This window comes from Peromyscus californicus, unplaced genomic scaffold (genome assembly GCF_007827085.1).
Source record: "Peromyscus californicus insignis strain IS unplaced genomic scaffold, ASM782708v3 Scaffold_12__1_contigs__length_115047231, whole genome shotgun sequence".
Lineage (NCBI taxonomy): Eukaryota > Metazoa > Chordata > Mammalia > Rodentia > Cricetidae > Peromyscus > Peromyscus californicus.
The window spans coordinates 71,213,377-71,240,203 of NW_026294413.1; the positions used below are offsets into that span (position 1 = coordinate 71,213,377).

The window sequence follows — 26,827 nt, forward strand, 5'->3', positions numbered from 1 at the left end:
GAAGTAGAATAGTTTAATAGTTTCCCCCAGAGACAAGCTTTCACTGTGGTTTACCAACGCTACTTTGTTATGTCTGTACACATGTACATATGGACAAAACAAATGGACTCCGTAGGCTACATATACCTCAGATGGATCCGATTTCTATTTCTGTAAATAAATTTCCTTTTTTGGCACATGCTACTAAGCATTGGCAGCCATTATTGTGTTTATCCATCATAAAGAAATTTGCAGTAGATATTACCAAAAATCATATTAGGAATGAGGAACTCAATCATAGGAATTATGAAACAGTCTGCCAAATTCCCCTCAACTAAATAAATTATACGGCAGTCTTCCAAAATCCCCTCAACTAATAAATGGCAGGCCCAGAACTTCAACCCAAGTCTTTTTCTCTGGAATGTCACTATGCTGTTCAAGGAGGGAAGCTTCAAGAACTTTGGCATATCCAGTGATCACTAAACAGGAAGACACATGGAAATCACACAGCACAGTAGCTCCAGTACCTCAGACACTTGCTGGGTCTGCTTACTGTTTCCTCCACTAAAGACCAGCAAGCACTCAATGATGTTGCAGTGTCTGCCCACAAGACAAAGCCCATGGGAAGTCTTCTGAGATCTGCTTGGCAGTGCATCCTAAGGACAGCTTTCCCAGCTTCTCCCAGATGTCTGTGCTCCATCACATGTCTTGGTGCCCATCGGAAAAACTTGTATTACCTTGGAAGGGTGGACACAGATTGGACCATGACAAGAGCTCACTGTGCCATGTTTCCTATGGTGGCTTCTTCTCCATCACTGACTTGTTCTTACTTCCCAGGATACACCTGGAGTATGAAAAGGGGCAGCATATAAATACAAATACAATTAGCAAAGAAAAACACCATACCTTGGGCAACAAGGCTGAGCCCCATATCTTAAGCAATTTTCTGCTCTCCAGCCCAGAACACCCAGGAATCACAGTTGGCACTCCTACATGAATCACAGTCACATAAGACAGCAGTGGATCAAACACCACAACCTTCTTTCTGAATCCTCCTGCCATGATTATCACAAGGTTGTAACTTCAGATCAGAAAAGATAGCTGCTGCCACCACACCGTGTTCTCACAATTTAACTCACAAGCACTAGAGGGCAGCCAGGAGCTCAGCTTGAATATCAATCTTCTTCACATCTCTGGTGGCAGAGGTTCAGTAAAAACTACTTCCTTTTGAGTTTCAAAAGGACAAATATTGTTTGTTTTTCTCATATACAGGTCCTAGATATTAATGATTATACATACATAGATATGTGAAGGAATGCCACTGGTCATAGACATAGAAAAGGGCATGAGAAAGAAGAAAAGAGAGCCTAGCAGAGGGCTGAAAAAGGAAAAGAAACAGAAAATTATACAGTAACAGAATAAACAGGACATGAAACCAGAAGGGGCATGAGAGATCCAAGGAGCTAATATGAGGGTACTAGGGAAGCAGATGTAGCAGTGATACTGGTGGTCATCTAGGGTTTTACAGAGTACATTCCCAGGAACAGACAAAGTACTGGATGTCAGGGTAAGACAGAAGATGAGCCTCAGAGGAGGAGGAAGTAAAGCTTTATCCTTTAGTCATGGGGGATACTCTAAGGCTGGGAGTTCACTAATCTGATTCTGAGCTGAGTCTTTGGTAGCTCTCTGGGTCCTCCTCTTTCCTCTGTTGGTCCTGTTCAGATACAACACTCTTAACTTTCAACCACTTCCATTCATGTGTCTTCTAGGAATTAGAAACTTCCATTTCAGGAAGCTTCTTATAATTTCCCATCCACAAATATGACTCAAATTCTTCTAGAAATTCATTACATTCGGTACGACTTTTTAAGACTGATAAAATGATTTAAGTTACAAATAAAAAATTTTGAATATAAATACTTCCCTTTTCCACATTTGGAGTAGGTTAGAGAATGATTTTCAAGGGGGAAAAAGGGAAATCTTCATAGACAGTTGCATTTAAGTCAAGACTTACAGGAGGTGCAGAACAGTACCATGCTGGGAGTTGATGGGACAGCACTATGGGCAGGCAAGGCAAAGGCTCAGAGTAGAGAATATGAATTTTACATGTGTTAAGATTTCATTATATGCATTTAGTGAGTTCTCTAAGTGTCTATTGCCTTACCTTGCATTCCTTGGAGGGATTCTCCTACCAAAATAAGTGTTGTAGCCTTTCAGAATCCCTTAGCTCTGAAGTTTCTTTGCTAGGTTTTAGTTCGGGAGGATTTGCTAAAGTCATGGTGAGCCATTGAGGGCTCAGATTATTACTGATTAGGGACCCATGTGAAAATTTATGTCACTTAATTTTTATTTTGTTGAACTGGAGCTCCAACGCTCCTTGCACCCATATGCCCAATGCTTACCCTCTATGGCTATGTAGTGGATTTTTTCACTTCTTTGACTTGCTTTGGTCTGAAGTCCACTTTTTCAGATGAAACTTGCTGTGCCACATCCACAGATTTCACTTATTTGGCATGCTAATTCCCATCCTAGGTTTTTGATGTTCTTGTTTATGAGAGGTGTTTGATGGAGACACAAATGGTATTTTCTTGATCCAGCCAGTTAGCCTGTGGCTTTTAATTGGTGAGTTGAAGCCATTTACATTTTTGTATTATTCATAATTTATGTAAGATATCAACATCATTCAAACCCAGTGCCTGAACATTATGCATTTGAACATGCCAGCCATGTTTGTCATGAGTCACCTGTGCTCATGTTGCATTGGTGACACACACAGCTGCAAGAGGTTTCTGGGTTTAATGTCAAAGCATCACTATCATCTGCTCTTCTATACAGTGAGAAAATTCCAGCATGTGTCCACTTCTTAATTCTACCCTCCCCCAGCATATAACAGACAGACTTACTTGAAACCTAAACACCATCACTCTAATGTAATGCTTGTTATTAAAGGGTCTGTGCAGAGCTTTAATAAGTAAATGTCTCTACTTTCTATATGAAATTGCCTTATGCATATAACCTCCTGCTGCTGATGTAGTTCTTCATCTTCAAAGATTTAGAGTGGATTAACCAGATCAAGATACCTTACTATAATAAGGTATCATATCCTTTTAACTTGATTATTGAGAATGACTTGTCGTTGTCATGATTTTGTTGGTTGATGCTTTGGTTGTGTGGTTCATTGCTGTTCTTTCCTTCTGAGTTCATATTATGGGTTTGTTGGGTGTCTGTGTTGGATATGATGGATTCCTTCCTGGCTCTCTTCCTTTATCACTTCCTCTCATGAAATACATTAATTTATGTTCTTATGGATGAGACTACCTTTATTTTTACATTTATAGTGTTGCTCTAAGTGTTTTCTGCAGTGTTGTCTGGGTTGTTTGAATTGTTTTGATTTGTTTTTGTTAAAATGTTTCATTTCTCTATTGAATTGAAGAGCTCACTTGCCAAGTAAAGCAATGTTCATTGGTAGTTCTTTAATTTCAGGCCTTAAATGATATTGTGGCATATTTTTTTGGCTTTTAGAATGACCTAGTCTTGTCTGATATTTCTTCTTTGAATATGGATTGGTATTTTTTTCCCTTGTAATTCTTTTGATGTTATTGTTTGTTTGTCTTGTTTTTGAGACAGGGTTTCTCTGTGTAGCTCTGGTTGTCCTGGAACTCACTCAGTAGACCAGACTGCCAAAAATTCAAGAATCCCCATGTCTCTGCCTCCAGAGTGTGGGCATTAAGGCAAGCACTACCACAGTGTTTGTTTCCTGCTGTTTTGTTGTTGTTGTTGTTTTCTTTGGTTTGGTTTGGTTTGGTTTGATTTTTCAAGACAGGGATTTCTGTGTAGTCCTTTCTGTCCTGGAACTCAGTCTATAGACTAGGCTGGTCTCAAACTCAGAGATCTACCTGATTCTTTCTCTCAAGTGCTGATATTAAAGGCATGCACAGCCTGGCTTTCCTTATACTTTTTAATCATTTCCTTACTTGTCAAGGAGCAGTTCTTCTTTGGTCATGCCTGTTTAGGAAAAATGCTCTTTAGTTCAGATCTCCATTTCTTTCACTCAGTTTGTTGGATATCCTGTTATCCTTTGGTTGAATAAAGGTCTATGTTTTCAAACTTTTTCTCAGCTCCTTCTTCAGCCCCATGGATACTTGTTTTTGGTCTTATGAATGTGTCCCACAGTTCTTGGAAGGTTGGGATATGTTCATTGTTTTTCTATATAGTTTATGGTTGTATTGCTGTCTCAACCTTGTCTTTTATCTACGAAACTCATCCTTCTACCTGGACTTGTCTGTTAATGGTGCTTTCTGATGTTTTCTGTTTAATTGATTGATTCCTCCATTTCTAAAAATTATGATTGGTTCATTTTCAGAGTCTCAATTTACTTGCTGAAGTTTTCCTCCATTTTTAAAAATATCTCTAAGTTCCTGATTATTTTGTTCACTTTAATAACTTTTTTACCTAGTCCCTAAGTTTGAGTCTCTTACATTTTTATTATGCTGAATTGACTCCCATAGATGGTCATTTATACTCTTTCAAAGGAGAAAACTTAGTCTTTATCTTGTATTTTAGCTGTCTCATTCTCTTTGGTGTCCACTACTGAGGAGTTGTTAGTTTAGGTGGATGTCATAGTGGGTGGTTTTCTCATATATGCTGTGTTTATTCATTGTGCTTTGTGCATCTGATGGATGTGTTTTCTAACTTTCTTCCTCTGTTTGATCCTCTGTCTCGTGTGACTTCTCCTGGTGATTTGTCTTTACTGGGACTTACGTTACCTACCCTTTTTAGCAGGGAATATGCCTGAACTACCCGACATAACGACTCAGCAGAAGTCCCAGTGCTGACTTACAGTAGAAAACACTAGGGCACTTTTCCAAATCCACAGTAGAGTTCAAGAACAGTGTTTGGGTGACAATGTGCTTCTTTTGAGTTAACATTTAAATCATAAAATGAATAAGGAAAGGAAAAGGAGGAAAGGAAGCATGTGAGTCAGTTTTGGACAATAGAGAAACTGTTGTAAGACTTGAGTCATAAAAGCTTTGACAGCAAGATTAAATTATAAGACAGCAACCTAACAAATTATAAACATAACTATGAATAAATACAATCTTCTGGAAATGACATGAATATTGCACTTATGAACTCACAAAAGCAGTGTCTACCAGCACAAGATTGGATCTTTAAACATTGTCATTGTCCGGAGGTTCAACCCAATCTGAGGAGCTACATTCTGTTGTCTGTTGGTGCTTGCTTGGGGAGGGGAAATCATATTCCTCAGTGACATATACTGATAACCAGTTCTCTTTATTCAAGTAATTCCATTGTCTAGGTCTATGCTCATAGAAGAAACCCTACTAAGGGACAGTGGGCCACAAGAAAAGGATATAAATATAAAAATGAAACTTGTTGGAAGGAAGTTTGAGAGGAGAGGGAGGATATCAGAGAGGATAATTAGGAAATATAATCAAAACAAATAATATGTGTGTGTAAAAGTGTGCAATAATAATAAATTTAAAACATTGAAATACCCAGCATTATGAAATAAAAGGCATCGAGCACAGTCATTGTTTCATCCTCTTCAGGATGAGGTTGTTTCTCCTTCTGCTTGGGTTGATTACATATCAGTCTCTATAGAGGGGAAAGGCTGCTAGACTCATGAATCCAAACAAGTTACCAGTTGGTCCTTCTAGAAGAGGATTTCTGTGATGAAAGACTACTTTTCTGTCAGAAGTTTATGATGTGAGGCCCTGTTCTATTTTGGTTTGGATTTCTGTGATAAAACAAAGATCAAAACCAATCTGGATTAGAAAGAGAATATTTCGGATCACATTTCAACCTCACTGTCTGTCATTGAGGGAACCAAGTAAGAACTCAGGGCAGGAATCCAGAGTCAGGAACTGAAGCAGAAACCATAGAAAATTCATTAGGACAGCTGAATTTTCTCTCTGTGGCTCTCAGGGAGACCTTGCAGGCAGACACTTCAGTGCTGGCTACAGGTGGTGGTAACTGGCAGGAAGAGCTTGTTACAGCTCGGTTGCTTGACTGGTTCTTTGTAGAGAAAGTAAGATCTCAGATACTTCCCCTTTGCTTTAGGATCTCTTTCTCTTAAATGACTTATTGTAGCATTACCTTTTCTCTATTTCCATTTATCCCAGAAACCAAACAACTAATCCGATAGCTTACCCAGAAGTCCTACGATAGCTTTGGAGTGTCAATGCAAACTATCTAGAAACAGGGGTTAGAACATTGACTCAGTAGTTAAGAGCACTTGTGGCTCTTTAGAGGCCCTCCCCTGGCCTCCATGAGAACCAAGCATACACACAGTACACACATGCATGCAGGAAAAACAGTTACAAAAACAATATAAAATAAATAAACAAATCTTTGAAAATGTATCTGGAAACACATTTCCCAGAATTTCCTTCCCCATGTTGTTCTGTTTGGAGGTTGGACATGGAAAAATAAACTGCAGAGGAGTTGAGAAACAGGTGGGATATATTTGTATATAGTTATATTTTTTATGTACCTCAGTTGATTCAGGCCCAGGCACATATGATGTCAATGAGGTTCCAACTCAATTTACCATTAACTCTCTATTCCTCACTTCTAGAGCTTTTCTTTATGTTGGGTCAAGTCTGTGTATATTGTGTTGGCAATTGATGGATCTTTTGAAGTCCCCCAAAATGAAAGAGATTGACTAATGAGCCTCACTGTGTTTCCAAAAGTATGAGTACCATCAGGTGCTGCCCTCATACTGCCGTCCTTCCCTATTCTGGTCTAGCTGACCTTCTGTATCTCAGGCTCAGTAACAGATTCGAAGACATTGATTTGTAGGGACTCCCCAGAAGCAGCAGTTTCATGGGGTGAACTCCTGCTAATGTGTCTCTGACTATTTCACTCATGATGGCTCTGCTTCTCTCAGTTTCACAAGGAAATTATGTTCTTTGCTCTTCCAGATGCCTAGTCTGAGCTTTGTGCTGTGACCAACTTAAAGAAAAACTAATACTTTAGATTATCATGGTGTAAGATTACCAAATATAGAGAATACTACACATGTTCTCTGTGGTCTATTTTTATCCAAATATTTTCAAGACATAGAATTAAAAGAAAGACACTCACCAAGACTGATTATAAATTTCATAATATGAGGTTTTACTCAGAAACACACTCCTGATGCAGACCACAGATGAAGAAGCCATGGTTGGGAACTTCTAGTCTGGGTGTGCAGGTGTGCTTCTCATCTGGGCTCCCTGAGAGAGGCTATGCTTAAGGAGCTCCAGTTTTTGTTCAGCTTGCGCTATCATTTCAAACACTGTGAGTCTTTACCCAGAGCGCACAGAAATACTTCACTGAATCTTCTAGCTGTGAGGCTGAAATAACAAGGCTGATAGACTTGGTTGATTTCTGGAAGACAACAGAGTAGCGACTGCTCCACTCACTATGAGAAGAAGAAGAAATTTGGCGAATAAGAAAAATCATCTCTCCACTAAGAAGCTTCTTGTACCAAAAAAGATGATAATACTTCGATCTTGTCTCATATAAACAGTCCAGGGTGACTTTTTCCCCCTCCTGTGTGCTTGCGGTTGATTGGACCTGAGTCACTTTCTGGCCCAAATTGGATCCTGGAGAAAAATCAAAAGAAAGAAAAAAGCTTATTCTGTGATAGTGTGAAGAAAACACTGTTGGTATTCTGTACCTTAAGGCTCAAGACAAACCTAACTGAAGACATATTCTTCTTGCTTCTCTCTAATCCCTGTTCCCCACCATGTCCATGCGAACTGCTACATGCCTAGAGCAATGCTTCCTGCTTAATATACTTAACTATATGTAAGACATCCATACCAGAGAAAGCCAAGGCCACCAGCACACAGAGCAGGCTGTGGAGAGGCATGAGGCACATGTCCCTCTCTATGAGTGTGTGTCCTCAGCCTTAGATCAGTGCTAAGTGTCTGAGTGCCTGACCCTGCACGTGTACTCACTGTGTTTTTTCTACATCACCTCAAGCAGGAAATGGGGATTTGTATGATCACAGGCCACAAGTTCCTTATACAGAGAGAAACAGTATAGTTCACCATGGACTTTTATTTGCTTCCTGTCTTTCTTGGTAGTTAAAAGAGGCAGCACTTAAAAGGGAGAATGGGAAAACCCATCCCTGCTGAGCATAAAGTTGCTTTGAACTCATTCATGGTTGTTATTTAGAGGGATAATTTGGGAGAACCAAAGTCAGATTCATCATTAGCCATGTGCAGTCTTTAATGCACTTAAAGTGAAGTCTTTAGTGCACTTACAGACCACTGTCTTATGTTTACTTCTCTACATCTATTATCTAATAAAGCTTACTTAAAAAAAAAGTCCTCACAGGTCTGTGGATTTCTCTGTGACTCACTGGGATCTGAAATAATCTTCCTCCTTTACTGCTAGAGTCCACATAAATTCAGCAATTAACAGAATTACTTTTAAATCACATGGAAAAGTGTAGTGCATCAGAATGCAGAAGATACTTGTTTGTTTATGTTCTGTGAAACTGTAATATTAATAAAATCATAGTCCTTTCAAACTAAAGAGAGGCTCAGTGTGTCGCTTGCCTGCTGTGAATCATGAGGACCTATGTGTTGATCTCCAGCAGCCACTTAAGAATCCAGTTGATGTGGGTGCATCTGCAGTCAGAGCTCTGGGAAACAGAGAAAGGAAAATCATGGGGTCTCACTAGTCAATCAGTCTCGTCCAATTAGTGAGCTTAAGTTTCAGTGAAAACCTCTACCACATAAATAAATAAATAAAAACAAATAAGTACATGAATAAATAAATGTGGAGATCAATAGAGGAATGTTAACCACTGGATTATAAACACAGAGAGAGAGAGAGACAGAGACAGAGGCAGAGACAGAGACAGACAGAGAGAGACAGAGAGAGACAGAGACAGAGACAGAGAGAGACAGGGGGTTATACTAATTTGAAAACTCACTTTTATAAAACCTGATTAGCTTGTAAAATCCTAACATCAAGTTTTATTCAGAAGATGTCCTGTTCTCTCCACAAAAAGAACTGCTTATTACATGTCCTAGAAGCTTCTATACTATTGCCCTGAAGTATTCAGTCTCACTTGTTAAATTCTGGGTATTTTTTAAAGTACAAAATGGTGTCATGATAATCTTGCCATTTTCTCTGTGTCTCCAGCTTATTACATGTACATGATATATATAACCTGAAAGAACTTAGGAGCATGTTAATGCCACTTAAATTGATGTTTGAATTTTGAGTTCTGCTTTATCATCATTTAGTCTGTAGCTCTTTTTTAATTAAGAATTTTTTTATTCATTTTACATACCAATCAAAGACCCCCTCTTCCATCCTCCTGCCCCTCCAGTCTTCCCCTCCCAACCCCCCCCATTCCTTCCTACAAGAAGGTAAGGCCTCCCGTGGGGAAGTACATTTAGTAGAGGCATGTCCAAGCTCCTCACACTGCCTTAAGGCTGTGTGAATTTTTCCATCATAGGTAGTGGGCTCCAAAAGGCCTAGTCTGTAGTTCTTAATTATTCATTTGCTCTCATTATCCCAATGGATGAAATGAATCAATAGGCAATCAGAAGAGAAAGTGCAAACAAGGTCTCTGAAAGAGCTCCAGTTCTCACTATGAGTTTAAATAACCAGTTGCCGCAAGCCCCAGGAAAACATAATGGAATTCAGCTACTATCACAAAAGCTACTACTTGGAAAAGTCAAGGACTTCTCCAAAGGTCAAGTCATGGCTTAAGAAGTCTTGCTGATATTTTAGCTTTTTTGTATATATATGCTGGCTCCTAAAATGATTTTCTTGCATGCTTCCAAGAACTCCTAACAGTGTATTTATCTAAAATGCCTATCAAGCATCCAAGGCCATAAGAAACAACACCTGTCTCCTAGGTCAGGTGGATAGCTTTATTTCTTGGGCAATTTAGGGTGAGGCCCTCCTTTCTTATACAACCTTACTAATAGACCCCTAACTTCTTACATAACCACTTCTGGGAATATAGAATGAGCACATAGATCCCCTTTTTGATATACTAATCTTTCACTCTCTATTGACCTCCTCCTTTACCACTTCCCTTTTGGGTTGTAAAAGCCTGACAGTCACTGCCGGAGGAAAATTCTTACCTACCTTTATGACCCCATAAGAATTCAAGCCTTGTGAACTTGTCTGCCAGTGGATCACTACTGCTTGAGTTTATAACTGGATTCCTGAGAGACTTAGAGAGAACGGAGAGAATACAGAGAGCTGAGAGGTAGAAGGAGAGAGAGAATAATTTTTGAAGAGACAAATTGAAGATGAAACAGAGAAGAGACAAGAGAACAGAAGAACTAGATGGGTAAGAATTGGAGAGGAATGAATAAGATGGGAAGAACTAGATTGAAGGGCTAAAAGAAGAGTGCCAGGGGAACAAGATAGAAGATGAGGACGAGCCAGATGGGGAAGAATGAGTTGAGGAAGAACAAGGTGAGAGAGAAGGAGATGGAAGAGGAGCTGATATGAGAAAGAACTAGATGGATGAGAACCTAGATGGGGCAGAACTAAGATGAAGGAATTAAGATAGAACTTAGAGGGGACAGCAGATAAATGTAGAGAGGAATCAGGCAAGAAAGGAGCTAGGCATGAGAACAGAATAGAAGCTATGTAGAGAGAGAACTGACACAGAATAATAAAGTGTATGCACTAAGGAGAGTTTGTGTACATAGATTCATTTCTTATCCTCAAAGATTAAATTATCAGCTGGTTGTAGATTCTTCCCAGACCCTGGGAAGGGACTGTTGAGGGGATGGACCCCCTTAGTCCCCGATAGCCAGTCAACATGTACATGGGGATGAGTTTCTGGTATCTGAGGTATACTACTCTGCCCACCTCACTGCTGAGTGCTGACAGGCAGCACATGCCCTGGACTGCAGTCTCTGTGGATGAGCAGGAGACCATGGGAGCCACAGCAGCCTGGGGAACTCAGGATGGCAGAGCTGTGCCCCTGCTCTAGTTCTGCATGGAGCAGGTGGATGTTCTCAATGCTGCATGGCTACAGCCTCTGTGGTGAGGCTTTGGAGCATATTGTGTTTGAGTGCCGGGCTGGACAGTTGGTCTCAGGGTAAATGCTGCCTTTTGTTTCCTTGAGATTTAATTGAAAAACAATTCTTCCTAGTGAAGATAAAGCTTAAGGTTGGTGGAGAAGTGGCTCATCAGTGAAAGGCACTTGCTGCTAAGCACAAAGATGGAAGTTCAGAACATGTTTTAATAAGCTGAGTTCCCAGCAAAATTTGCAACTCCAGCTTTGAGTGATTTGACACCATCTTCTGGCCTTCATATGCACACAGGTGTGTGTAACCGTGTGTACACACAAGTTTGTGTAGACACACATGGACGTGCACACACATATGTAAATAAAAATCAAATCTTTAAAAAATAAAGCCTAATATTTTAGGAATCATACAAAAGAGATCATTCATTCAGGAAAATGAGGATTAAATATACTGGCAGGGTTGGATCTTTGTCACTGGTCTACTGCTGTGAAGTTACACCATGACCAAGTCAACTATTACAAAAGAAAGCATTTAATTGGAAGCTTGCTTACAGTCTCAGAGTTTTAGTCCATTTAGTTGGAACATCATTGTCTTAGGATTTCTGTTGCTGTAAAGAGACACCATGACCACAGCAACTCCTATAAGGAAACCTTTAATTGGGTGGCTCACTTACAATTTTAAGGTTCAGTCCATTATCATCATTGTGGGGAGCAGTGCAGGATGTGGGCTGTAGTGGTATTTGCTCTTCCCATAACTTTGGGCTATGAGGCCCAAAGAAGGCGATGCTTCCTGCCATTTTACATGACCTCTTAAAAGGAAAGGGAGAGGGGTCATGAGGTCCCTTCTCCCTGCTTCCTGCTTCCTGGGGTGATGGAACTGCAAGGTAGATTCACGCCAGGTCAGAAAAGAGCATGACTTTAGCTGTCTACTCAGTTCTGTATTTGTAAATGTATTTCCTCAATTTAAATTCTAATAAATTCCATAATACCCCCTTAGCAGACTCCAGTGGATATCTCATGATAGTAGGCAGACATGGTGCTGGCTATATCTCGATCAGAAAGCAACAGGAAAATGGTCCATGTCTCTGGGAGTATCTTGAACAACAGAGACCTCAAAGCCACCCACACAGTGATATACTTCCTCCAAACAAAGCCAAACTGTCTAATAGTGCCACTCTCTTTGATGGACATTTTCTTTTAAACCACTATAATGGTCAAAAGAATGATGCGTGGTGAACAATGTCTTGGGGAACTATAAGAGAAGCTCCAGGAAACAAGACAGAGAACCTTCTACCTTAAGTGCACCGTGTTACCTGGATTGGTCTTGGACATGTGCCTGCTGTGGGATGTCTTTCTGTACCCTGTGAATATGTCTTGCTATGATTGGTTAATAAAGAAGCTGCTCTGGCCTATGTCGAGTCAGGTTATAGCCAGGAAGGAAATCCAGGAGAGAGCAACACGAAGAGGAAGGGCTGAGTCAGGAGCTGCCAGCCAGACACAGAGGAAGCAAGATGACAAGGCAGAACTGAGAAAAGGTACCAAGCTATGTGGCTAAACATAGAAAAGAATTATGGGTTAATTTAAGTGTAAGAGCTAGTCAGTAATAAGCCTGAGCTAATGGCCAAGCAGTTATAAATAATACTAAGCCTCTGAGTGATTATTTTTATTAGTGACTGTGGGTCTGTAAGGGGCCCAAAGGGACTGGAGAAACCTTCTGACTACATATGCCAAGCATTTACGTCAATTTATAAGACATGCTTATTACTGTTGAATGTCAGAACATAGCTATAGAAACCAATTTGGTCAGTGTACTCTGAATCTGGATATGGCCATCTGCTTTGCTTTTGTGCTTTCCCAGAAATGATCTATAGTATGTGCCAGGCAATGTTGTTAAAGTTGTCCTGTCCTGAAAAAGTTCTGGGACATGGCTTCTCTGTTAATGTTTAATATTTGCTTACTGGCACTTGTTATTTACATGTTTTTCTGTTTTTTTTTTAACTCAAATATCTGTCTTTGAATCATTGCTGTCTTTGTTACATTCATGTATAAAAGTACACTGTAATGGTTGCCTGTTTGAACCATACCCTGAAGTACCACCCCTAGTGAGGGAACAGATAGCTGTTACACCTGCCTATGACCTTGATGTACATGTCCCTGGGGTATGGCTTTGAAGGGACCCTTAAGACCTGGGATGCATGAATGTGCTCTCTCTCTCTCTCTTTGCTAACTTGTGGATTTGGATGCTGAGATCTTGGACTAGGCAAATCAGCACGGGATATAGCTCAACTTTCATGGACCCTATGATATATCTCCCTTGGTTGTGAGTTACCTCCAAATGATTTTTTTTTTGCTCATTAAATAGACTCTGTGGATTAATCCCATTGTCCTGGGGGTTAACTTGCAATGTTTAACATACAACAGCATAGAATATACATTACTATTCCAAAAGGGAGGAACAGGAGCATAGTAAGGAAATGCTGGACCAAAGCAAGACTGAAAACCAGCTGGGCCAAGTCCAAAATCTGCATTTCTATATTTGATGTCAAAATTTTCTTCAGATCTCCAACTCATTTCAGCTTTGTTAACTGTAACAAACTTTTTTCTCTTGGACTGGCTCCATTACCTGTTAGCAGCTTTCCTTGGCAGGTATCCCAAGACTCTGGCATCTCCAACATCCTGGGGGACCCAAGCAATACAGACTTCACCTTCACAGCTTCATGCAACTGCCTTTCTGGACATCTATTCAGGTATACCCCTGACATGTGCCTGGCCTCAGTGCCTTTCCTTAGATGCAGAGGAGGTTACACAAACCCTTTCTTATATCCTTGATTTTAAAGCCTGAACACATGTTGCCAAAGTTCCCAAGTTCTGCTGTTTACTGGGACTGGAGCATGGTCCCCTTGTTGAATTACATCTTCACCAGCTTTGTGTTTTCAATTGTCTCCTTCACCACCTAAGTTGGCTGTCCTGGCACTTACTCTGTAGAGCAGGCTGGCCTCAAACTCAGAGATCTGCCTTGACTACACATGAAGACACCCAAGTGGTAATGATTATGTTATAAATTACCTGTCTTCACTGTTTCTCAGATCTCTTTAAGTATTTTCCAGCCTCTCATTCCCTAGGAAGCTCTGGGTTCTGTCCTGAGGTACCCAGAGGTTCAAAGTTCTCCGTTCTCCATCCTCAAAGATGCCTCTTTTCTTTAGCTGACTTCTGAGCTAGGTGTTTGTATTCAGTGAAACCTATTCCAATCTGACACAAATACTGTTCCCAATTTCTAGCTCAAGTTTAAACTTGAAAAGGCTATAACATTTGGAAAGACTTGGCTGAGTCTCCAGGCTGAGAATCTGTGATGTGCAAGGAGAGCTGTTTCGTGCCTTCACTGAAGAAGACTGTGAATCTTCCATCTTCCTTTTTATTCAACCCAGAACGTATAGCTATCAGCAGTGTAGGACCTTCACCAGGGAACTGCCGGTACCACGGGAAGTAGTCAAATGCACTGTTCTCATAAGTGCAGTTCAAAACTGAAGTCCCTCCTGCCGAGACTGTCAGAGATTGGGGACTTTGTCTCACCTGCTGTTGGTCATGTCTGTCCGGCTGTTGGCCACTCACCCCTGTGTAGAGAAATAACAAGTGTCATTAGGTTCCCGGGTAAGTACTTGGTGTTGATGCTTTTAACATTTATGATTTTGGCTGGTGCCCCAGTTCCCTCGTGCATCCACATTAATCCCATATCTGAAGTTTCTCATCCAAGACTCACAGGCTAGGTGAAAGGCTAGGACCAAAAATGATGCTTTCAGAATCTTGTCCATTCCTCCTAGACTGAACCTCAGGGAGAACTCGGAAGGCCTTTTATCTCCCCTAGAACAGAGACTGTAACTTCACAGGCACTAAGTTCTTTCAACAGGCTCCACCCCTCACAAACACTTTGTCTAAAGCTATTTCTGACATAGGAAGTATTCTCCAATTTTATTCAAATTTACTATTGCTGCAAAGACAGTCATTGAGAAGCAGAAATCCTCTCATTGTAATTCTACCATTATACACTGTTTGTAGAAATGTGTGTTGACATACTCACCAAGAATAGCAGTGTGAATTTTCTGAAATACACAAAGGAAAAAAAGAAAGAAAAAGAGAGAAAGAAAGAAAGAGGAAGGGAGGAAGAAAAAAGAGAGAAAGAGAGAGAAGAAAAAGAAGAAAAGAAAAGAAAGACCAACAATCCAGCTAATACCACTTATGGGCATTTATCCAGGGGACATGAGGTCATCATATAAGAAAGACATATTGCATATTGGTGTTTATGACAGCACCATTCACTATTGCCAAGATGTAGATAGAACCTAGGTACCACCAGTCAACCGATGAATCAAGAAAATATTGTACCTGAAACAGCAGAGTAATATGCAGCCACAAGGAAGAATGAACTGGCGCCATCTGTAGGAAAACAGATGAAGACATGATGTTAAGCAACATAAAGCAGACCCGTAAAAATACACAATACATACGTGTTCTCATATGTGAAAACTAACAAAAAAAAGAAAGAAAAAGAAAGTAAAGATGATCTGAAAATAAAAGTAATATAAATGTGTAAGGAGAGGGATAGTGGGAACAGGGGAAGGGAGAGAAGAAGAGGGGGGAAGACAAATATGAGGAAATCTATGCAAATGCATATACTAAAATTTTACATCAAACCCACTACTTTGTACAATTATTGTGTGCTGATGACTATGGTAATTATGTGATTAAAGAACAGATCAATTTAAATTTTTCTTCATCCTAGAAGCTTTTACATGCATATACATGATGGGAGTTAAGACGGAGTTACCTTACAACAAGAGTAAATCTACTAGATACCAGGTGATATAAAAAAAAAAAAAAAAAAAAAAAAACTGTGCCAGAAAAGAGTTACCTCTTCTGGTGTTTGAATTAGTTTGCTTTCTATTGGTAAGATAAATAAACATAATGACCAGATTAAATGTAGGAAGGAAATGATTTATTTAGTTTACATTTCTCATCATAGTCCACCACTGAAGTAAGCCAAGTCAGGAATTCAAGCTGGAACAGTGGCAAGAAACATACATGACATCTGCTTACTGGCTTGCTCCCCCACGGTTGATTATCTTGTTTTTTATATAACCCAGGGCCTCCTGCCCAGAGATGAGAATGACCACAGTGAGGCTGGGCCCTCTCATGTCAATTGTTAATGAACAAAATGTCTACAAACATTCTTGCAAATAAGCATGACAAACAAAATCCTTTGATTGAGGTTCCATCTTCCTGGGTATCTTTACTTTGTGTCAAGTTGAAAAAATTAACCATCAAAACTGACCCCTTATCAATCTGATTCATAAAAACAGCATTATTTAGCCAAAATCTTTCCATTATTTTTGATCCCCAAGATCTTATTTTAGTATCACAATATAAACAATAGTACAACTTTTAAATAACCATTTTTTTATTTAGACAATGGAGTATCACTCATCTGTTAAAAACAATGACATCATAAAATTTGCTTGCAAATGGAAGGGACTAGAAAAGATCATCCTAAATGAGGTAACCAAACTCAGAAAAACAAACATGGTACCTACTCACTTACAAGTGGATATTAGCTGTAAAGTAAAGGATAACCATGCTACAATCCAAAGACTCAGAGAAGCTAAGTAGCAAGGAAGGATCAATGCAATCTGGGGTATGAATCTCACTATAAAGGGGAAATAGAACAGACATCACCAGTGAACAAAATGAGAGGTCTAGATGTGTGGTTGGGGATGGGAACAGGATGGATCAGGTGTAGGGAGGATGGTTGGAGAGAGTACTGGGAGAGACAACTGGAATCCAGAAGAGGGCATCTCTGGGATGAGTTAGAAACCTAGTACAATGGAAACTCACAGGAATCTATGAGGGTGACTCTAACAATGGGGCATACATACAGAACCTGAACCAGCCACTTCCTGTAACCAGACAAGACTTCCAGTGGAGGGATTGGGATACCAACCCATCCACAAATCCTTAGACCTACAGTTTGTGCTGGGGTAAAAATGGCACAGAAATTGTGGGAGTGGCCAACCAATACTGGTCCAGCTTCAAACAAATACAATGAGAGGGAGCCCACCTGGACACTGCCTGGAGGGCCACAGCCCAGAGACTGAACAGCCCAGACAGAACCAAAAACGACATGCAAAAAAAAAGAAAAAAAAGTCAATGAAATGATAACTAATGATATTCTGTGATACTCATAGATTGGTGTCTAGCTCAATAGTCATCAGAAAGGCTCCACAGAGGCTGAACTGACAACCAGAGAGCCTGCATGGGACTGAACTAGGCCCTTAGCATCTATGTTACAGTTCTATAGCTTGGTCTTCTTGTGGGACTCCTAACAGAGCAGGGGCTGTCTCTGACTCTGTTGCCTGCTTCTGGGAGCATACTCCTCAGACTGGGTTGCCTCCTCCAGCCTTAACAGGAGTAGAGATGCCTAGTCTCACTGCAACTTGATATGAGAAGGCTGATTGATATCCATGGGAGGCCTGCCCTTTTCTAAAGAGAAGCAGAGGAGGAAGAGTGTATGGGGGAGGGGGAGAGAGGAGGTGGAGGAGAGGGACTAAAGGAGAAGAGGGAGGGGAAACTGAGGGCAGAATGTAAAATCTAACAAATAAATAAATAAATACCAAAAGAAATATGAAGTATTTTAACTTAAGTAATGTTTTCTGTGAGTTCCTGTAAAATCCAAAATAGTTACAAACTTCTACTTACTATTTTTTTTATGTTTTTATTCATTTATTATTTGTTTTTCAAGACAGGGTTTCTCGATGTAGCCCTGGCTGTCCTGGAACTCACTCTGTGGACCAGGCTTTCCTGGAACTCAAAGAGCTCCCCCTGCCTCTGCCTCCCAAGTTCTGGGATCAAAGTATGCACCACCACACCCAAACTTCTTATTCCAAGAGGTAAGAACCAGGACACACTTAAATCAGACACAGCAAATTCACAGCACCTAGCTTCAGCTTCTTCCTGTTTCCTTCAGTCCTGCAGCTTCCTCTCTGCCAAAACCTGCATCACATGGGGGACTCTTACATATTGTGAAGTTGGGTTTCTGAATTGGAGTGAAGCCTTGACCTCCCCAGACCATAGCTTCTGTGTGCTGAATGTTAGAAGATAATTCCCATAAGATTTGCTCCAGTTTTGCTAGCCCCTTATTCATTAAAGCTGATTCTTCTGCACCAACTAATCAGGATCAATTGTTCAATTAAGCAAAAGTTTCATTTCCACAGATTCTTAATTCAAAATATCTCATCAACAGTCTTAATAACCATTTTTGCTGCTCTCTTATGCTTCATAGCCAGCCTCCATTGTCTATACCTCTCATAACATTCTTACGTTCTAACCTTCCAGAAGAACTCTTTAAATGTTGAGCACTCAATGGCCTTTTCTAGACCAAAGTTCCAAAACACCTCCACAATCTTCCCCAAAGGCATGATCAGGTTCATCAAAGCAACTGCCTGTACTCCTAATATCAATTTCTGTATTAATTATTTTCTGCTGCTGTGATAAAACTCTGACCAAAAACATCTTGAGGAAGAAAGGTATTTTATATGGTACCATTCCCAGATTACTATCTATCACTGAGGGAAGTCAGGGAAGGAATTGAAGCAGAGAAAATGGAGGAACACCTATTTGTGGCTCACAGTCCATGACCTGCTAGGCTTAATTTCTAATACAACCCAGGACCATCAGACCAGGGTGGCACTGCCAATAATGGGCTGGGTCCTCCAACATTAAGCATGAAGAAAATGACTCCATGACATGCTCACATGACAATCTGAAGAGAACAATTCCTCAGCTGGGGTTAGCTTTTCCTGGGTATCTCGAGTTTGCATCAATTTGACAAAAAAATAACAACAACAACAAAAAAAAAAAACAAAGAACACCCACAACTCTTGGCCAGTGTAGTCCCATAGACAACCTCTTTTGAACATTAGAGGACATTAAAAATGCTATTGGTTATTTGGTGGTAAGCACCTATTGTTGAAGATATCCCATACTTGCAATATAGAGTATGGACAAAGTAAGCTAGTAGTAACCTGGAAACTTCATCCCTACCAGATGGTTTTCATACTGCTGGAATGTGCTATGCATGCTACCAGAGGAGAAAAGCAATCCTCTGTCTCACCCAGCTGTGAACACCATGAGCTACAATAAGAACTGGGCTGGAAAGACATGCATACTGGTGCAGTAGCTGCACAAACACCTTTGTAGTAACCAACCACTCTCTGATAATGCTCCATAAGATGAAATCCACACCTGGCACCATTATCAAGTCAAGAATCTCTGGCTAGGCATATCATGGCCTAGGAGAGAACTTACTACTAGTAGTCTGCTAAACGGACATAGTATAAATCCAACTCCTAATGACTTAGTGTTGTACACATAGATTAATGGTAATTTCAATACTCATTAGAGAAACTAATCACTGTAGATGGCTGACACTGTGCCTCATATCATCCAATATACATAGAGTAATAAGAGACTGTAGAATGGAAAGCCCTAATGGGACATCTACATCACATAGCTCATCCCTCCTCCCAAGGTTCAGGGATCACTGTGGAAGAAAAAGCAGAAAGAGTGTTGGAGCTGGAGATGGTGGATGATTACAAGGAAATGGTATCTTCTGGATATAGCAGGACAGGCGCACATAAGAAGCCACAGTTTTTACGATGGTCTGCACAAAGCCTGTACAAGCCTAAGACAGACAAATTCTTAGCATGGAGAAGCAAGGTGAGCATGAGTACACCAAGTATGCTTGACCATAGAGCCATCTTTTCAGACCCAGAGCATTTGGGTTTTATTGCAAATATTAATAAGATATATCGAGACACACAATGAGTATAATATCCCATTATGAGACAAGGTCATATACAAGTGAAACACAGAGAATATATTCTCCATTCACCTAAGAGAACTTGAATTTTATAGTCATTGCTTGCATTTCAATGGTTTACAGGGCCTTACAAATGATTGATTTGGGGAGAAGGCTGGGGAGCAGGAGGAGGGAGGACAGGGGAATCTGTGGTTGGTATGTAAAATGAATAAAAAAAATCTCTTAACAAAATAAAATAAAATAAAAATTCACAGAAAAAAAACAAATAATTGATTTGAATTCATTGAAATTTCATTATATTGTTATACAATAATGACCAGGTTAACTAAATGCGTATAAGAATACACCTATGGGAAAGAAATTAGAAGTTAGTAGAATAACTATACAGGAAAGGCTTGCATCTTCAGATGAGTGAGAGGATGGGAAACATTCTGCAACCTCACAGGACACACACCTTTAAAAATTCAAATAAACACTTATTATCTTCCTCATATGCAATTTCATAAATGAAATACAAACATTAAAATCAGTTTGGCTTTATATGTTTATTTCAAGAAGGCGTCAAGTGGAAGTGGAGAATAAATGAAACATCATCTGCTAAAGTAGAGCGCCTCTGTGCTGTAAATAATAGGAGTTAAGGGACTGTGAGGAAGCTACAGCAGAGAGGGTTGTGTTGTATATGTGATGTCATCACAGGTTCAGCCTCAGTCCAACAGCAGACAATGGTCCATTTTCCACAAAGTCTCCAAGAAAGGACTGAGGTTGTAGTTCAATCAGTAGAGTGCACCACCAAGACCCTGATTTGGCTGCCAGCATGCATAAACTGGACATGGTGCACACATCTAATTCCAGCACTTGGAGGGCAGAGGCAGCAAGGTCAGAAATTGAAAGACATTTTTGTTATGTAACAAGCTTGAAGTCAGCCTGGATACCTGAACCTGTCTTAAGAAAGGCAAAAAAGAAAAGGATGGACGGAAGGTAGGAAGAAAGAAAGGAAGGGAAGAAAGAAAGAAAGAAAAAGGAAAGAAAGAAAGAAAGAAAGAAAGAAAGAAAGAAAGAAAGAAAGAAAGAAAGAAAGAGAGAGAGAGAGAGAAAGAAAGGAAGGAAGGAAGGAAGGAAGGAAGGAAGGAAGGAAGGAAGGAAGAAAATAATAAAATACTATCCAAATAGATTATACTTCAGCATCCTAGGGATTCTTTATTTCTTTTTTTTTTTACACTTTGGTGTCTTTTCTTTTTCCTTTACTCCTTTCAGCCAGACATCTGTCCAGTATACTCCACTTCTGTCATCTATGGGGAGTACCTTCCATGATATCCTAAAGCCTCAAATCACAAATATTGCTGAGCCACATGCACATTGTGTTTTCTTCTATACACACATATGCATCCCTGAAAACCTTTAACTCCTTCACTGAAATGAAATACATGTGCCTTTTCTTATGCATATCTAAATGGCAGCACCACACAGCACTGATACCTGCACAGTCGTTCTGATGACACAGATGGCTGCTCAGTGAAAACAGACCAGCGGCATAGACAACAGGGAGATGCAGAACAAAGAAGATCACAATTAGTGGTGGGGGAATCTCTGATAGTACCATGAAGAAGGAGTGCTTTAAAACAAATGGACTTCTTATTTCTGAAGTTTTCACTAGCTATTAAAATATCAAATGATTGAGAACAGGGACATGAAACTGAAAAAGGTAAACAGGATGAGGAAGAAGTTCTGTGCATTTGCTGAGTGTCTAACTGCCTACTGGACAGTAGTGCTCGGGTGTCTTTCATGACACACACTGTTCTATCTTCATTCTTGTCTCAGCACTCAAGAACAGAAAACTGAAGCCTACCGAAGACACCTGTGTGTCTAGACAGGATGATGAAGGAAGGGTGTGGACACTGCTTCCTGATCCAGTCAGAGAAGATCCTGATGGAGAAGACTGAGCTAGCTTCAAACCATGAGTGGATTTCCCAGTGGAAAGGATATATAACATAATTCTAGGCACAGGTCATATCAGCATGGCTGGAGATCAGACCAAGGGTGGGTGACAACCTTAGAAATGTACATTAGAGAAGGTGATGTGATGTGGCCCCAGCCATGAAGAATAGAATGTATCTTCATAGTGTTCACTTGCAAATTCCTATTTGTCCACACTATGGGCCCAGGATAAACAGCTATAATATAGGTAACGGGCTAGACAGAAACATGTTTTCTTCTCTAGGTAAACTTAAGCACATGGGAGATAATGGTTTGGTTGTTTTAAATAATAATCTCTAGCTTATTGAGGAGTGTGTGGAAGAGCCACAAGCTTCACCTGCTCTGAAGCAGCACTGCCCCTCTGTGGACAAATAAGGTCTTCACTCAACAGTGTCCTGAGCTTGGACACCCAGGCCTTGAAGAAAGAAATGCATTGAATCTTCCTCTGGAGCCAATATTTTTGACATGGAATGTGAATGTGTCTTTGTTGAGGTCAGCTTTAGCCTAGTTTCTCTCTACCCCTTCCAGACTTTTCTCCATGCATCCCCAGGATTCCCTATCTTTCTATTGAGCCAAAAACTACCTCATTCTGGAGAATGAGAGAAGCTAGTCATAAGACAAAAGGAGATGACAGTGCTTGTTATTTACAGTAAAGCTTATAAAATAAGCAAATGTTTGGATTTCATGTCAAATTTATTGACCCCATTTATAGACTGATTGTACACATAGCGATTATTAAACCATAAACTTTAGGTTTTTTTCACTAATTTTTTATCATTGCTTTATTTTTGAGATTTTAGTGTAATCATGTCAATCCCTCCCTCCAAAACTTCCTGTGTTCCCTCCTTGCTCTCTTTCAACTTTATGGCTCTTTCTTTCATTAATCATTGTTACACATATGTGTAAATTCATATTTATTCCAAAATACATAGATAAAGTATGCTCATCTGTAAAATGTTACTTATAAGTTCTCAATTAGTTCTAAGATGGATATTTATGATTCAGGAGGGAGTATATACTGAGAATTTAAAGACTCAAATCCTTAACCTACATAGGCAAAAGCTTACCAGAAGTTAAAACTCTACCTATACAGAAAACGGATATTAAATCAAGCAGATGTACTATGGTGAAATTTTGATGTCTCATGATAGGGAAGAGCCACACCCACCCAGCTGAAGGTTTCTGTACTGGCTGCAGGTGTGTGGGGAGCACTGTGCACTCATAGCACAGAAGTAAGTGCCTGAGTCTGTGGTCTGAGAGGAGGAGATGTACAGAGAGCTGCGACGTTCCTGAGGGACTGTCGTGGACGTCAGTCTTCCTCTGTGCTTTGTTCCAGAAGGATTGTAAAACAGGCTGATGAGGTGTCCCCCAGGACTTTGGTGAAACCACTGCATTTGGTTTGCAGAGGTGGAAAAGTTGCACTGCAGCTCCGCATGCTCTCCCTCTTGCAGAACCAAGGACACAGGATTCTGCTTCACTTGTTGACCTTTCACCCCTGGTTAGAAACAGAGAAAGAGACACAGATGGGGTCACTGAGCATCCACAGAACCATGAACACACCCCCATGTCCTCTGAGAAGGTGGGAGCTCTGCAGGACTCCTGAGCTGCTTCCCCACCCCTCCATGTGCTGACAGAATCCTCTCTGTCCCCTGAATGTGGACAGCCAGACTCACAGCAAACCTGGGTGCACAGCAGCCCCAGCAGAGAGCACAGCAGCCTCTTCATGGTGCTTGTCTGGCTGCTGGAGACAGAAGCAAGGAGTCAAGCCCTGGGCTGTGGTGTCAGTCTGGATGGCTGTTGAGTGTCCCTCCTCCTGCAACAACCAGTCAGCTCCACCCAGGAACCCTGCCAGGCTAGACACTGCAGAGTTCTCTCCCAGCCTCCTGAGCCTGAAGCTCCTCCCAGACCAGACCTGCCTGAGAGTCTGGGTGGAGTGCAGTGGGGTAGGAGAGGCACATTTTGAGATGACCAAGGGGTTGTATGGAATTATGGATGCTGGAAGGAGGAAAGGACCATCCCCTCCCAAGGAGAAAAAGCCTCAGCTGCACACAGAGCCTGGCACACTCAGAGAAACAAAGCTAAAGGTTTAACTCAGGAAACAGATGCACGTTCTGACTAAAGACCCTTTTCTGGGGCCAGAGGGATGGCTCAGCAGATAAGGGTCCTCCTCCTTCCCAGAGGCCTTAGTTCCCTCCCCAGCATCCATATCCAATGGCTCACAGCTGCCTGTAACTCCAGCTCCTGGGAACCCGATGCTCTCTTCTGTCCTTCTCAGAACCTGTACACATGTACCACACATTTACACAGATCCAAATACCTACACGTTTTTTAAAAAGAAAAATAATCTTCACCTGTAAGATAATTGAAGTAAAATCACTGCAGTAGAACAGAAAGGGCAACATAAGGATAAAGTATACGTGTAATGGTTTCATGGTTTTGAAATGCAGTTTAAAAATTGGAGTATGCCTTCAACAGTCTAGGTTAGTTGTAAATGTTGTTTAAAATATACTTAGAAGGAGGTGAGTTGGGGGAAACCAATATAGGAGTCCTGTGTTCCAGAGCGACAAGGGCAGCAACAGTGGTGTGCTATTGCACATGGTGACTGCTTGGAACAATGCACTTGAGTTCATAACAGTAGAGGAATGCATTTCAAAGTTTTCACTGTGAAGATGATTGCTTGAGAAATGAGACTAGAAACGAAATGTAGACACACAATCTTCTCGAAAATAACTCACAGCCAACCTTAGGCCTTCTCAGCCCATTGGAGTCTCAAGCAGTATTAGAGCAATCACTGTCCTCTGATTCTTTTTTTTTTTTTTTTTTTTTGGTTTTTCGAGACAGGGTTTCTCTGTGTAGCTTTGCGCCTTTCCTGGAACTCGCTTTGGAGACCAGGCTGGCCTCGAACTCACAGAGATCCGCCTGGCTCTGCCTCCCGAGTGCTGGGATTAAAGGCGTGCGCCACCACCGCCCGGCTGTCCTCTGATTCTATAGGATAACTTGGGTGAAATTTATACTGAGGTTAAAAAAAAATGATTAATTTTTTACCTGTCAAAATTCTACTGAAGGAGAAATCAGATCTTTGACAAATGGGAAACAAGTAAATGACAATGAAGACTCCCATAGGAATGAAGCACTTCCCAAGATCCCACTTTCTCTGTACTGTTGCCTTCACTGAATGTCCCTGGTCTCTTACTCTGCAAATCTCACTTGGTTTGTGTCCAGCTCTGCGCTTGTGACTCGGGACAGGAATACCGAGCTACGAATTCAGAGGATCCTCAGATGGAAGGAGTTTCCATCCTTCCTGCATACAGTCTGAAAGCTCTCCACACCAGAGACAGGCTGACTTCCTGATGTGAGCTTCAGGAGGTGCTGGAGACCCACATGAAGCTGATGCACATGCAGGAAAGGACCCTAAGGGACAAGAGATGAGTAGATGCCCCTCAGCTCTAGAGCAGCTGCTGCAAAAACAGATACTGTGGTGATATTGTGTCCCCAGTACACTGTGCACCTTAATAAATTTATCTGGGGTCAGAGAACAGAACAGCCGCTAGATAGACATAGAGGCCCGAAAATAGTGGCAGACACATCTTTAATCCTAGCATTCAGGAGGCAGAGATCTATCTGGATCTCTGAGTTTAAAGCCACACTGGAAACAGCCAGGTGTGGTGACACACGCCTTTAATCCCAGGAGGTGATGGCAGGAAGCAGAAAGGTATATAAGGTGTGAGGACCAGGAACTGGAGTCTTTTTTATGCTTTTACCTTTTAGCAGCAGTTCAGGTGAGATTCATTTGAATAAGGACTCAGAGGCTTCCAGTCTGGGGAAACAGGATCAGCTGAGAAATTTGCAGGGTGAGGTTGCTGTGGCTTGTTCTGCTTCTCTGATCTTCCAGCATTCACCCCAATAACTGACACTGGGTTTGTTTTTATTAATAACACCTTTTAAGATTCGTGCTACAAAAGCCGGGCGGTGGTGGCGCACGCCTTTAATCCCAGCACTCGGAAGGCAGAGCCAGGCGGATCTCTGTGAGTTCGAGGCCAGCCTGGTCTACAGCGCGAGATCCAGAAAAGGCGCAAAGCTACACAGAGAAACCCTGTCTCGAAAAACCAAAAAAAAAAAAAAAAAAAAAAAAAAAAAAAAAAAAAAAAAAAACAGATTCGTGCTACAAGATACAGCCTTCAGGCTCAGGCACCGCACGAGCTCTGCATCCTTTTGTAGCATCAGTACAGTGTGGAAGAACTGAGCTAATAAGAGGGTCTCTGTTCAGAGTGAAACAGCACAGTGTTCTTTCTGGAGATGAGGGCCTGAAGAGGAGTGACAGTGAGCAGTAGGACTACTCTAACCCTCAGGATGCACAGGAAGGTCACCAAGATGAGAAGGAAGCAACTCACTCCTTCCTGGAGATTCTAGGGAAGCAAATACAGCCTGAAGACTGGGAGAGGTAGGACAGAGGTTGCTCTGAGCTTAAGGAGATTTAGATGCCTTTGTCATCAGGACATTGGAAAGACAATGAGGAAGAGACACTGTCACAGCTGCAGTGATGTTCCTCCTGTATTTGCTGACTTCTGAGTGTGAATTACAAGGCTTTCTGATCATGCACAAAGGATGGTTAATGCTTTCTACGCTGAGACTTGTGAGCATTTAGAAAAGAGACTATAAAGATATGAACTGAAATGGGAGAAAAAGATATTTTAAAGTGAGAAAATAACAACATTTTTACACATTCCAAAGCAAGTACCATGGACATAGGAATCAGAACACTGCAATGTTACCAGAGTTCTACACAACATCATCAAAATGCTCAGAAAAAGATCTGATGATATTTCTGGGAATATTGCAGATGTGTTAGCACATGAAGAGGAAATTAGAGAGTACAAATTTGAATAAACATTGTAAATGTACATTTAAAAAAAACAGCAAGCCTGCTATAGACAACTTTCATTTGGATGAATTCAGGGTCAAATTAAACATACATA

General features: G+C 40.9%; 1 gene segment (V, D, J or C); it reads right to left on the reverse strand.

Annotated features, from left to right (window-relative positions):
• Window positions 1–14,308: 14,308 nt before the first annotated feature.
• On the reverse strand, window positions 14,309–14,817 carry LOC128106934 (T cell receptor alpha variable 23/delta variable 6-like). The segment is given in 2 exon segments: window positions 14,309–14,619; window positions 14,766–14,817. Coding segments are annotated over 2 exon segments (363 nt in total).
• Between the last annotated feature and the right edge of the window lie 12,010 nt (window positions 14,818–26,827).